The sequence below is a fragment of the Pararge aegeria genome, chromosome 6 (assembly GCF_905163445.1).
Source record: "Pararge aegeria chromosome 6, ilParAegt1.1, whole genome shotgun sequence".
Taxonomy (NCBI): Eukaryota; Metazoa; Arthropoda; class Insecta; order Lepidoptera; family Nymphalidae; genus Pararge; species Pararge aegeria.
The window spans coordinates 4,723,411-4,738,523 of NC_053185.1; the positions used below are offsets into that span (position 1 = coordinate 4,723,411).

A 15,113-nucleotide genomic window follows, 5' to 3' on the forward strand; every position below is an offset into this window, starting at 1 on the left:
GCTTTTTGTTGAGCTATAAAGAGACACATGTATTTTGCAGATTCGACTTTATTATTACGCAAATCAATAATACTAGTAAGCAATATTATGTTACGAATGCATTTCAATACTCTAAGACAGCTAGAATATAGGTAAAATTTTCATAATTAAGGTAAGCATGTAATAATATGCCTCGAATATAAGCAATTTTATAAAAAGCCCGTCAATAGGTGAGAACACTAACTAGTTATTTCCATTCCATCGTATCGTATGCGTACTGAATGTCAATATCAAGTCAACGAATAGCACGTTGCGCAAAATTGGATGTTATAGAGTTTCCGAGAATCGTACTCTTTTCACATTGAGAATGTGACAGTGACAGTGACATAAAGCTTTTATTTGTTGTATTTTTGGAGTCTTTTAAATAACTGAACGTATAGTTTTTTATTTTAGCAACTGAATATTCGATCGATAAATAGTCTAGTAACGTTAAGATATATATTCTGATACAAAAACTATATTTTTGTTTTAACTTCGTCTTTACTTTATAGGGGGCGAGATCGAATCAAAGCACGCACCTCTATCTATTCTAAGTTATGTGCATTCTAAGCAATTAATATATAACTTTATTCAACGGTGAAGGAAACTTGCATGCCTGAGAGTTCTCCATAATATTTTCAAAGGTGTGTGGAGTCAACCAGTCCGCACTGGGCCAGTGTGGTGGAGTACGGCCTTAACCTTCTCATTGTGAGAGGAGACCCGTAATGATTAGTAAGCTTCTCTCGGATTTCTGTAAATAACTTTGAAACCGTTACTTTTCCCGGGATACAAAGTATCCATGTCAGTCTTAAGATGCGAGCTATCTTTAGAGAAAATTTCGCTACGATCGGTTTATTTGGGAAGGTAACAAAGGCATTATTATTATAAACAGATATTATAAAGCGTTACCCCGGTGCTTTTCCTTTTTCGGATCCATCTGCAGTATGTAATAATGTTTAAAATTTAAACATGATCGGCGCATTTGCTAGTGCCGAGCCGAGCATTTATGAGAAATATAATTATAGCATGAATAATAGAAATATAAGTATAGCATGGATAACTTAAAATTTTTAAGTTATCCATTCTATCACACACACATATAGGCTTTCTACACAGAATACCTAGTAACGAAAAAAATTCATCTGACAGGGTTTTTACAATTTATTCTCGATCGGTTATTGCTCAAAGAACTAAATATAATTACATAATGTATCGGTATCGACGTCAATATGCCTTTCGGTGTTGAAAAGATGGCAGTGTTAAGCAAATTACGTGAGCTGGTCGCATTGATAAAATTCCACTCGTTTAACAAAGGATGTAAAATTTGCCCATTGGCACGTAGGCTTATTATTGTGATCTCTTCTTTCTTCCATACATGTGAATAATTTCGCGGGCGTATAGCGAGTATTCGCACCGCGTGATGACATAAACGAAAACAACATTAACGTTTTCACCGCGCGTGCGTGTAACGGGAAAGCTACCGGATAAGTAAACAGCAAGACCGAACCAAACAATTTGGATTTCAACCCGATAGCGTCCGCACATCACCTTTCACAAGACACCAATTAACACAGGATGACGGCGTGATTAATGGGCCAATTTGGTTGCGAATACAACACACCAGAGGCAGACCTATTTTTAGAGAAAAACTACTTAGGCCTCAGGGCCACAGACTTTTCGTTGAAGCTTGCGGCGACAAAACTGTCGCTAATTAATAATATAAAGTTCTCTATCCCCTAATCACCGCATATGAGTCCCTACTAATATAATAAATGCAAAATGTGATTCTGCTGATATTTTAATTCGTTTTTAACAAGGTAACATTACAACGGAATGATGTTAACATATCGCTAATGGGCCATAGAAATAAATTTGTCTCATCAGGCTTCTTAGGTTCCGGGCAACAGGCGGACGACGGCGGAGGTTTATGTGGGACGAATTTATTCGGAGGTTGTACATACGCGGACAAAGTCGCGGGGGACCGCTAGTAATATCATAAGTAGATATAGTTAAAAAGTGAAATATTAAATATTTTTGGACAACAGTTTTCAAACAAATGGGTTTCTCAGGATAATAGCCAGCTAGACTTAAGAAATAAATTAACAAACAAAGGCATTTTGCAAAGTAGTACCTACGCCAGCACAAAAGAAACAGTTTTGTTTAGCAAACAGAGCTTATTAAAGTCGTTAAGGCAACTTCTTTTTCATTAATAAGGAAAACATTTGATTATAAGACGTCATGAATACGAGTATGCCTGAATAAATTTACTTATCATCGTGATGTAGTGCTCGAGAAGAGAATGAATACGGAGAGAAATAAATGATTTAATATATAATGAGACTTAAATTAAAAATTTAATTAATTAAGTTTATTGTTTAAATAAAATAAAGCAAAATCTAGCCCGTACCCAGCCTGGCGAAGCGGGCTGGGTACGCAAGTATACTATGTAACAAAACAGACTATATTGATTGATTACTATAGAACATATTAACTATGTAACAACATATTAGTTAGCGCAGAATGATCCTTCTTCCCTAGTAGGCTAACTTATACGAAAAGAATTTCGTAAATTATTATTATTTCTTTAGTAAATGGTAACTTATTAGCAAGGTAGTAGGTGCATAGTTCTAAGTGCACCAGTGTACTAGGACTTTTTTAGGATTTAATTTGAACAGGCTACGTACCTACATCCCCTATTTCCTTAATAAAAAATTGGTTGTCTGTAAAGTCGGCTTACTGACGATAGTTGAACGTGACAACGTCGTAAGAAAATACTGATGGAATGGTTGCATTTTTGAAAAGAAAATTTTAATTTTATTTGTTTGATAGATATTATCGTTGCTATAAACAATTGACACCACATTCACTTTTCACTGCACTTCATCCTTGCCGAAAACATGTAAATGTATTATTGTATAGAAGCTGTCCACGCGGACGCATCGCTCACTCAAGTAGGAGAGAGACAGATGTCGAACACGGAGGTCGACTGTGCCTCTTTGTCGCTCGTTCCGCGCTTTCGCTTGCACTTCAAGCCTTGAATGGAACGCCGAGAGCGAGGTAACGCCGCATACGTCATGTTTTTTCGTGCGTGCTCCATCGAATTATAAGACGTTGTCACGTCAAAAACGTGTGATCTTACAAACAAACTATCGCATTCATATTATTATGTTTTTAATGAGCAAATAACATTTAAGAGCTTTTTATACTTTGTTTTCTTTCATAATTATTATTAAATAACAAATAGATCACAAGTTCATTCGGACATTTCATCGTTCCAATTATCTGAAAGTGCCTTCAGAAAATACCAAAATTAATTTCGTTATTAATTAAATCTTTCTGTGATGGAATTCATTTCAGTGTTTAATGTTTTTGCTGCGGGCGCGGTCAACAACTCGCGCCAGTGGAAAATTGATTTGCGGATTTGGATTTTATAATTCATTACCAAAAACAATCAGTCCTCACTTCCTTACTAATATTATGAATGTGAAAATGTATTATTTTGTTTGTTCTTCCGTAACGCCATAACTAAGCAACCTATCAATATTTTTTGCATTAGAGTTCAGATGAGAGTTTGAAGCTGTAAAAGCGCAGTGGCTCGACTTCACTTTCGAGGAGCCGAGTTCAAATCCCAGCCTCTAACTTTTTTAAGTTATGTGCGTTTTAGGTAATTAAAAATATCACTTGCTACGACGATATAGGAAATCATCGTGAGTTAACATGCATGCCTGAGAGTTCTAGATAATGTTCTCAAAAGTATGTGGAGTCCACCAATCCGCACAGAGACAGCGTGGTGGACTACGGCCATTGTAGGACACCCGTGCCCCGTAGTGGGCCGGTAATTTGGTCGATATGATGATTGGAGATTATCATAGGTAGATAAACGGTTTCCATTGGATTCCAGTCCAGCGGAAAGTAGACCCTAGTTCTGTTAAAAACAATTCATGTAAGACCAAAGCAACCAACCGTAAGCCCTATCAAGCGCATGATAATAATTTCTGCATTCCATAAATTTCAACTTTTTTTTTTTATTATTTTTACTACGAGTTCCTTATTGTTTTTATAGTTGTTATAACTACGACGGACCAAGCAGATGGCCCACCTGATGGTAAGTGGAAACCATCGCCTATAAAAAGGGCACCATTTTGCAAGGAACACGTCCTGCAACGTGCCGCTGTGGCCAACAACCTGAAGCGTAGCGCAGGTGTAAAAAACGGGGCACAGCATTGCAACAATGCTACTTAGCGGCAGAAATAAACATGGTTTCCCCGGTTGAGCTCTATAACAAAAAGCTCTACTAATACTAGACAATATATTAAAACACATTTAACAAATCGTGGTTACTACACGATTGATGAATTCCTTAACGACAAGGCTGCTTGGAAGCAGGCCACTCTGCTCTCATCTCTCACAAAACAGAAAAATTCTAAAGATTGTTAAACTATAAAATAATGTAGGAAAAGAGCAATCTGCTGTGTTTCTTGCCGGCTCTTCTCAGTGAAATATGCCCTCTGAACCGGTGGTAGAGACAAACAGACTGACTTGACGTTTCAAAAGTGCTTATAAATTAGGACTACTTGAAATAAATGAATTTTAAATTAGAATTTAAAAAGGTAGCCCTTGACTGCAATCCCACCTGAGGTAGTGATGATAAAGTCTGAGATAGTAGCGAGCTACTTAAGTAGGGAATATGGTACTTTTCTTAAACACTTTCTTACCGGCCGTTGCCAGACCAGACCAGGGGAATTTCAGAAATCATAAATTCTCTAATTTCCGTTGTTAGCGATCGAATCCAAAACTTCCCACTTTTTTTGAAATTACGACTAAAGAAAAACTTACATGCAATTAATTCGTCAGGACCTGAATGTTTCATTACAGAGCGACTTTTGACCTCGTTCACTATGTTAATTAGGATTTATGTCCAATTTTTTCCTTGCACGTGGCGACAGTAAATTAAACCCTATAGCTCAAACAATAAGGCGCTTTTAATTTGGTTATCAGTTACAGGTTGTTTAAATTATGTCACGTCGTAGTAACGCACGCACAGTGGAAGCGGTTCAGGTTCCCATGACCTGGTTAACACTTAAAGTATTCGGGGCAGTGGTAACTATGGACCGTTATCTGCAGTTTTATACTCTCCTGGTACAACAACCTCAAACTATTACTTAGTAAATACCTCCCCTTTAGGTTCCTTATTCCATAATTGTATAATAAATGTTAAAGCATCTGTTTGTTTGTTACCTATGTTCGGCTAAACCGCGTTCCGGAGAAGGATATTGGATACTTCTTATGCCGAGAAAATGATGGGGTTCCAACGGGATTTATAATAACATTTGTTTTGTGCTTTACGTTACACGGTATGTTTTGCTCAACCGCTAAACAGATCTTAACGTAATTTAGTAGAGAAATGGACTGCATCTTTGAGGCGGACCAAAAATGCAATTAAATAAGGGAAAATAAACTGTGCACAGCTATTAAAAAATTGGTTTTTTTTTTGTATTTTTACGCTGATGTTGTAAGTATTAGTAATAGTGTTACATAAAGCGCAAACCATCCCATGAATAACATATAAATTTCTAATAAGGGACTCTTGAGAAATGTATCGCGAACGAATACCAAACATTATCTTACATTGTTTTGCGGCCTAAAATCAGCGTGCGTCGAATAGCCGAAGCCCGTGGGTAATCACTAATCGACACGTTTGTTTATACACGTGTGGGACTCCATCTAACTCGATAAGCCGACCGCCGCGGCCGTTCATGGGAAACTAAGCCGCGCTGCGCTCAGTCAGTCAAACCTAAACGACCTATACCTATTTGATAACTAGCTATAGTTATCAAAGCGTCCGGCGAAACGCAGGAAAATATTTGAGCAAACTGTATGCAGATCGTATACACCGTAATTCAAATTTACAGGTAAATAAACACGATAATCATCATCATCATCTTTTCCTAATCCTATGGTTGCCTGGCACAAATCGCTTCTAAGCGATAAGGCCGCCTTTTGTATTCTACTTCAGTCTTTGTATTTCTATTATTCTTTTTTTCTCTAACTTCATAGTGGCGTACAAATAAAGAGTTAAATAATAATAACGATAATCATCACTATCAACACATTTCCGGCCCACTAAGGGGCACTGGTCTCCTGTCGGAATGAGAAGGGTTCATCACTGGCCTAGTGCATATTTGTAAACTTCACAAGCCTTTAAGAAAATTATGGAGAACTATACTATATATAATATATGTTATATATGGCATTCAGGGCTTCCTTTACCCATTGAGTTGGTCCGTGATATTTAATTGTTTAATTATTTTTATTTCTATCTTGACGCAGTCACGACGGGAATCCTATGATCCCGTGGTCACGCTACATGTTACCCATTAAGTCCCAAAAAAGTGCGTATAAAATTGTTTTAAGTTCTTGTATTCACTTATTATGTGAGTTACTTCAATCCATCATAACTTCAATATGCCTAAACGTATTTTTATTTTTAAATCTGGTAATGTTGTCGTTAGAATCCTTGAATCACCCAGCATGGGTAGGAGACATTTTCTCTACAGGTAAAGGAAAAAGTGTTTATCTTCTCCCAGTTTTCAAATAACATCCAAAATATATACGTGTTATTCCAAACTGGGGTAAAATTCTCCTTGTCCTCTTGTCATGCTTTAGCAGGTGGAGAATTAAATTATTTATCCCTTGTCAGATGATACAATAGGGGATTTTTTCTTTCCTCCGCATTTATGCCAGCCGTACAACATGACATGGTAATACCTAGAATTTTTAAATCAATATGCGCATTACAGAATTGGGAAACTTCACGTACAGTGTTCCGCAGTGTTTCTTTTAACATAACGTACTTAGTTAAAAAAAAAACTATTATTAACTAATAACTATATAATGTATATGTATAATTCTTTACTTACGACAATCAGCATTTACTGAACAATAGGCAGTAGGTTCGCCGACTTCGCGTAAACCTTCGATAAAACTTACCACTAAACAATTCCAAGCTTATATTCCTAGAACAATTCAACAGTTTATTGTTTTTGCAGGCAGGTAGTTAGGTGCCTATAATAAAATTCAAATAAGCATAGGTTACTGTTTATCGACAAAGGTATGGACACAGGTAGATATTTCTCAGGTAAGAAGGTAGGTGTCTATTTTTACTAAGCAAAAGGCGCATCCTTTGCTATCAGCAACGCAAAGGCTTTCTGCAAGGATTTCCATTAAATAATTTATTTGCTAAACCTAACTAAAAATACGGTTCGTTTCAAATTAAATGTGAACTAAAGCTTGGACACTGAATCATATAATAAGGTAGGTTGGCAATGCGACTTTTTTTATAACTTCAATCTAATGAATACGATTTTGAGAATGAAACATATCACGCAATACCATTGCAGATTGACTTCTAATATACATATAATAGAAGAAGCGGCCGTAAGCCTTAAAACGATGGAACTGCCTTCTGCAGGGCTAGCACAGGCAAGAGATAAAAAGGCTGCTTGGAAGCAGGCTCAGCTCACATCTCTCTTTTAAAAGATTGTAAACTGTAAAATGATGTTGAAAAAGAGCAATCAGCTGAATTTTTTGACGGGTCTTTTCTAATATAATGATAACGACTAAGGCACCGGGAGGTATCTTTGCATCGTTCGAGTCCATGTAGGACTGAAGTGTATCGATAATGAAGTCTTATTCCAAAATACCCACCAACTCAATTTCATGAACATATAGGTTATTAAAATCAAATATAATTTTAATTGATTCTTGAAAACTATCTATTAACTAATTAATAATTATTAGGATATTTGTAAAATCCTAATCAATTTAATAAAATATCTGGCAAATATGAATTTATAGTTATCAAAAGTTTGCTTATTTACCCATTTTATAAAATTACTGTTATAATAATCATACGTAACTTTATAATTTTTATTAGTGTTTTTACCTACACTTGTAGGAATTATCAATTTTATTTGCATTTTATATGCATTTTAAATTTATAAGATACATAACTTTAATTTTAATATAGGTACATAATACTTTGTTAGAAGTACGGTATGAAGTCCGCTGGGGACATAATGCTACAATTCGACTTGCGACTTGCAAACGAAGGGTTCCGTAAGGTGGTGCAATATGATACACATAGTACTAACATTTTTAAGTTCAAGCAAAAAACATATGGGTGTTGCAAGATTATCTTTCTAATAATCTCTCTAATTTCGGTAAAGGTTCATGAGTAATTAAAAAGTTGGTAGAAACTCATTATTGAATTTGACTCAACATGCGTGGCGTAATGGGGGTTAGGGTGGAGTTGTTGGAAACTTGTTTCTGGCTTTATTTTAGCGCGGCCGTGTACCTACATTGCAACAACTGATATCATTATAAACTGTCTTGTCACTTGCAAGCATCTCGCTGGGACCAAGTATGCACGAAACAGACAATTATTGTGCACAGATGGAATTAGTTTGTATTCACAATAGCTCCTCTAACAAAAAGACGAATTGCTAAACAACTTCGCTAAGAATGGAATTTTAAATGAAGTAGGTACCCACCCTCGAGAAAGGCAAAATTGGTATTTACGTTTGCCGACGTAGGTGACAACAATAGGTAAATAAAAATTATTCAATACTTAAGGACCAGAAATTGAAGGTAGTTATGGACGGGCGCATATCTACCCATAGAAAATGTGATTGCGTGCGTGAGGCGTGCTTTGCGGTGCTGCGATGATCCCTTCGGGTGTGTGTCAGGCATGATTTGCGGTGCTGCGATGATCACGTCGGGTGTCCCACTGTACGGGAGCTATGGTAATACGCTCGACCGTGACAATAGGAAGATCTTCCTACGAGCGGGTGATCGTGCTCGGGGACCGAGGTCCGAACATTCATTTTTGGAAGTTGTATATATAGGCATTCTTCGTGAACACTTCGCTAGCGCGATGCAGGATTTTTGGAGCGCCATCTAGTTCTGCAATGTGGAGACCGCTACAAGGTCGCTACAAGGGTTTTTGGCACATCATTCTACTATTCATAAAACTCATTCGAAGCATATTGAAGTACTACTGCTGGGCACAGGCCTCGTCCCTCATAGGAGAGACGCTGCTCCAATGCGGATTAGACACATTCTACTATTAATTAATTTATAACGCAATAATAATTTCTTTATTCTGAATTACAAGCGCATTTATTTTATTAATTAATCTTTAAAAAGAAAATATATAAAATTGCGTTACAGCAGGTGCCAAACAAACACGTTTGGTTTAATCGTGCACTATGTTATCTAATAAAGCATGAAAAACTAAGATAAGCTTAGTAGAAAATATAAAAAAAAGAGTATTATAAACTTGTAGATAGGCAAAGATTCGTTACTCAAGATTCGTACACTGTATGTAACAACGTTGCCAGCGAAAAGTATGTCGGTCATAGTTACTGCTGTTACCATACAGTATATGTTGCAAAAAAAAAATGTTTTTGTTTTAGTCTCCGTTTTCTATAGTTATTTACACATTTAAGAGTTTGTAATCTTGGATTTATTAATTTATTCTTAATTTATTCTTAAGTTATTCTTAATTTTTTTTACGACAATGTTGACAGTTGTTCTGGTTTAAGATGTAATTCTTAAATTCAGTGTGCCTCTTGGTATAGGCATCCTCCAGCCTAGTTCTGTCTTCAAAACTCAATGGAAAATGGTGGATTCTATTCTATATCCTAACTAGGTAAGCTACATATACACTTATCTCAGCATTATTTACACACACATCTAAATAACATACATAAAAAAAATTGTTTTGTATCTTATGACCAGTGAGAACAGTGACACATCACTGTTCAAACTCAACTTGAAGTTAAAAAGGTGATATATATAATATACAATATATGTAAATGTGTGTGGGAAAATTGTCTTTATAATAAGAAATCATCACGAAAATGGGCAGTAATAACTAATTAGGTAATTTTTATCAGATGTGTATGAAAAAATATTTTCTTATTAAAATATTGTAGTTATTTCAACTGTAAATGATGATAAGTTGATTTTATTTATAAATAGGTACTTAAATAAATTATATTTATGTGGTTTAGAAAATAGTCGAAGAAAATGTATTAAAGGAAATTAATTAATATAAATTTACCAAAATAATCTTATTTAATAACTACGCTCGATTTGGGCTAAGTGAAGAGTTGAGCCAGGTAAGTTAAGCCAATGCAAAATGCTTTTGAGCGTAATCGTAAAACTAGTTGATCCCCACAGCTCTAATCAACCTACCTAGACGTAGCTAGATTTAAGCTAGATTAGCTGATAACATATCGACTGCAGCAATTCTCGGTGTGATTTCAATCGTAAATTGTGTTTAGTAATGCATTTTTAAATATCGATTTTGCTAAGAGATAGTTAACATAATGGACCCCGAGATAGGATTCTTTTGATACCGGGAAAACAAATGGTTTGTACAAGATTTTTACAAAACTGACACAATTTTAAAAGAAGCGTTTTTTGAAAGAAACGTGTGAAAAACCATTTCTTATCTATGTAATATTATAGTATGTAGTATATTGCTTAAATATGTATATACTTATATATATTATGTATAATATGTATGTAGTATAAGAATTTATGAGTAAGTAGTTTATTAAAATTATTTTGTATATATATAAATATATATTTTTTATACATAAATTGCTGCACCAACCCGTTCCTTCGTTTTTTTTTCCTAACGTCAAAGGTTGTCTGGAAGAGATCGCTTTAGTGATAAGACCGCCTTTGCACGCTCTATTTTATTTTTATTATTTTAAGTTTCTTCTGTATTTGTGTTTAATTTATATAAAATGTGTGTGTGCAATAAAGACTTAAAACAAACAAACAATCGTGGACGAAGTCACGGGCAGAAGAACTAGTGCTTATTATAGGTATATAGTACGTAATCACTTATCATCATTATCATAGGTACACCGGAATCTGATTAATAAAAAAAAATCTCCGTAGGCAAACAAACCGTAAAAGCGTTTCTGACAAAAATAGGTCTGTTTGAGAAATAAATTATTAATATTATAGTTGATGATCCGAAAAAATAGTTATAATAATAATAGTAGTTTTTATGCACCCAGTCCCATCCGAATCATAAAAAGAACCATTATTTAGTGCATAAGCACAAACAAGTTATAGATGCTGACGCAGCTAAAAAGTACCAAGCATAACGTAAATAGTAGCAATGTTTTATGTACCTATGTAGTCATAACTCAAGCCAGCCCAACCAAATGTGCAGAAAGCCGGCTGCCAACTCAACTTGAAAATTGGCACATCTGTAGATGCTGCAAAACGAAATAACCCCGAGAAAGGCTATGAAATAAGTTTAAAATGTTAATTTTAAACGAGTCCTTATTTGCATTCATCGGGCGAGTGTAAAACTCCTTCGTTGAACATAGAGCTTTCAAGGCGGACAGACTCCGGGCCGGGTTTTTAGGGCCCTCGACCCGCGATCGACGCGATCTCGGAATAATCAAGCGTGCCTGCCTCCCCTCGATGCGGTCGTTCACACACAATCGACGCACCTAGTGCCGTGGCCCTACCTACGCACCACTAATAGGGGTGACCAACCCATTTGCAAGGCCAATCCAAACGGTATTAGGCTATAGCAGAGGCCAAACTATCCCATAGGATCATTAATGGTGCGCCAGCCCTAGTTATCGATATCACTCAGCTCATAAACTTGTGTCAGTTTTCTATATTCAATCTATACGTAATCTATAGTTTTATAACTTAGCAACGCTGTTATTGTCAAAAAATATTCATTCAATTTTTAACAAATAACAGATTATCGATAGATTGAATATAGAAAACGGACGTAAATCTCTAACCAAGGCGTGAGCGTGAAGAATCGCAGTTTTGGTAGACAGTTGATAAAAAAAGTCGCAGGAAATGGCTGGGTACATACCGGTGCTTTTGTCGATGAGAACAATGATCATAGCATATGGAGATCCTAAATGAATCATGTACAGCAGTGGAGGTCCTCTGTTGAGATGATGGTAATTAATGTAACCGCTGATTATTTTTTTTGCATTTAAACGAAACCCTGGAGATTTCGCAGGTCCTTCCTTTATTGACCAATGAAAATAACTTGCGACGATAATGTGATAATCGCAAGTTCGGCGAAAGGCCTATGGTTTTTCTGTTGACAGCCCTTAACGATGGGTCCAAACAACGCATCCACCCATACTTAACATCCCTTTCCCTCGCCGAACAATGCAATAAAAGTTGGGTAGCCAACTACAAAGTCAACCTTACGCGGAACATTAAAGGTCCTTATTCCTACCTGAGGTGCGTGCAGGCGTTGCATCCATTTTGATAATGGGAAGCAACTCCAACGGGCTCCAGCGAATCAAAAACAAGACAAATGCGGAGCAATAAAGCGCAGAATCGGTCAAAGTCGGTCTCCGTCGGCCGACGCAATGTGCATTCGATTGTAGAAAATGTTGAATAATGAAAATCACTCTTATGTCTTCAGCGCTGAATCGAATACACATCGACGGCCGTGTTAGGAAAGCACGTGTTTACAGAGGACATCACTGTGCCTAGATTAGAAATACTGAAGTTCGTAAGTCCGCGCACATGTTGTAAACTTTTATTTGGCGCGCCGAACTAGGTTGCAAGTTAACTTATAATCTACAGTAAAATCAGCATTGTGCGATACAATTTGATAAGAACCTATCAAATATAATTTTTTCAAACATAGGTGAGTTTAAAAATCTTTAGGGTTTTCTCTTGAAATCCCAGCTTCACTATTAAAAAAATGTACAGATACCCACAATGGAAATTAAGAATCAGAATAATTATATGTGCACAGTGTTTTATCTGCAAGGTTTTTATTAAGGTTGCAACAATCCAGTATGTAAAAACAAGTTCTTTTCAGACTTTCTAAAGAAAATATAAATTTGTTAGTACAAAGCTTACGTCTATGGAAAGTGAGGTGAAAACTGGTTACCGTTTTTTTTTACTTTTAATAATATATTGTACTACATATTTGAGTCTTGGTCTCCAGGTAAAGTAACTTGATTTTCTTTATTGTTAGGTGGTAGTTACCTCCTACATCACAATTATTTTAATCCAGGAATTGAATAGGCTTAGTTTCTTTATTTATAAAGCAATGGATTTTATTACCAAGGATCTCAATCAAGAATGTTTTATTCTTCCTTTAGATTATGGAACCCCATACAAGAAGCATAATTTAGATAATCTATTACATTTCATCACACATTAGCATATTTTTATATGTACTTCCAAATGTAAAAAAAATTAATATATGCTCCTATTAAAGTTACATAATATAATAATAACTAATTACTTCACAAATAGCTGATAAGTATATCAAATGATAAGTTCATGTTTGCTAAGTAAACTTTAAATAACCACACATAGCATGTACATACTTAACTGTACTTAGCAGTAATGATTTCTCAAATCCTGAAGAGTTAGAAAATTAGATTTGTGTCCCATATTGTATGTCAGCCGCTTTTTGATAAAATATGTTGGAAAGTTTTAGCCATTGTTTCATACTTCACATTGCTATTGCAAAACCTGTTACAATTTGTAACAAGTTCTAATTCTACTTGCTAATAATATTTTATTTTTAAGTCTGTTTAACAGCTGTTTACTACAATAACCTAAACTGTAATTTCTTATCAATAATGTTTAAATTAAGAAATTATATAATTAATTAAAATGAAGTTGGGTAAAAAGAATGATTTTTTTTAAGTTCAAGTTTGTTCACAAGAGTTAGCAATTTTATCTCAAATTAGTACAGATTGTAACATGTCCAGAAGTTACCTTGGCTTGCTATAAGCAGCTTTAAATAACATTTAAATAGTTTGTTGTAACTTTAACTATATTTTATTGGTATATATATATTTTATTATAATTTAAACTGACTGAACAAAATTAATTTCTTGTTACTTTCAGGGTCAAATATATTTTTAGTGTAGAACTGAGTGCACTTCATCGGAGATATTATGTAAAATTTAATAACAAACTCACTTGCAAATAGTGAAAGTGACAATATAATTTTGAAGGAACTTCTTAGTTTGGAAGCACTTTTAAACTTTGGTTTCTTAGTTTTTGGGTTAAAACCAAACACGAGAAGTAACTTTATAAGACTTACCATACAACACCGAAGGCACCGTACCCAATGGGGCGGTCGGGCTGCACGTCGGTCGGGATCGCCGGCGTCTGGTAGTAGGGCGCCGCCGCCGCCAGGATGGCGCCCTGCGGCGCGCTCTGCGTACCGCCCTGCATCAGCGACATGGACACACTCATGGAGACGCGAGAGTGCCGCGCGGGGCCGCTTACAGCCGCCATCCACCCGCTCAGCGGCCAGCCGTCACCGCAGACTCATCACACGACCAACCCACGGCCTCGACACTGCGCCCTGATCACCAGACCGCTCCCGGTTGACACGCGACGCTATCACCGGTTACTTCTTTATTATTCATGCTCGAACGACGATGCGGGAATCACTACACTCGACTGTCGACACAATACTATACGCGCGACACCTGTCAACTACACCAGCTAAATGCACGCTAACCAAGCGGTTGTCAATGGCAATACTGCTGAAGTTTCGTTTCTTTTTCTTATATTTTGAAGACAAAGGATGAGACCGTGGTAAATTATTATTATTCTCGCACAACACACGAACGTCCACGCGCCACGAAAATCGAACGAGACTAGCGCGGGCTGAAGGGGGACGCCGGAGGAAACGGTAAGAGAGCGAGACGGGAAACAACAATGGCGGCGACGCAATGAACAGCTGCTGTGTGCTTTGGTGGCTTCGTTTTGGCCAAATCGACTTATCGTAAAGTAAATTGAATAGGTATAAGTAATTAATTTACTTTTTGGTTTTTATGTTTAAAAACTAGATAAAATGATTCCTTCTCATCAAAATATGTTAACAAACTATAATGAATAGATAATTAAATATACGTATCCGTTTAGCATTTTATTTTACAAAAATGACAAAGAATTTGTTGAATAGTTTTTTTTAAAGATAATTATTTGTGTTTAATACATTGGCTATAACTAAGCCTCTGCTGTCCGTTTGTCTTTCGGCG

General features: G+C 36.1%; 1 protein-coding gene across 2 annotated transcripts in view; it reads right to left on the reverse strand.

Annotated features, from left to right (window-relative positions):
* The window catches only part of LOC120624423 (serine/threonine-protein kinase NLK), a 202,969-nt gene extending 188,134 nt beyond the window's left edge, over nucleotides 1-14,835 (reverse strand). Inside the window, exon 1 of one of the 2 annotated variants that reach the window (XM_039890954.1) lies at nucleotides 14,165-14,834. In XM_039890954.1, the coding sequence (XP_039746888.1) occupies nucleotides 14,165-14,361 (197 nt within the window). In that variant the 5' untranslated portion in view covers nucleotides 14,362-14,834. Of the gene's footprint in view, nucleotides 1-14,164 lie in introns of both variants that reach the window. The other variant, XM_039890953.1, reaches the window with a different exon arrangement.
* Nucleotides 14,836-15,113: the final 278 nt, after the last annotated feature.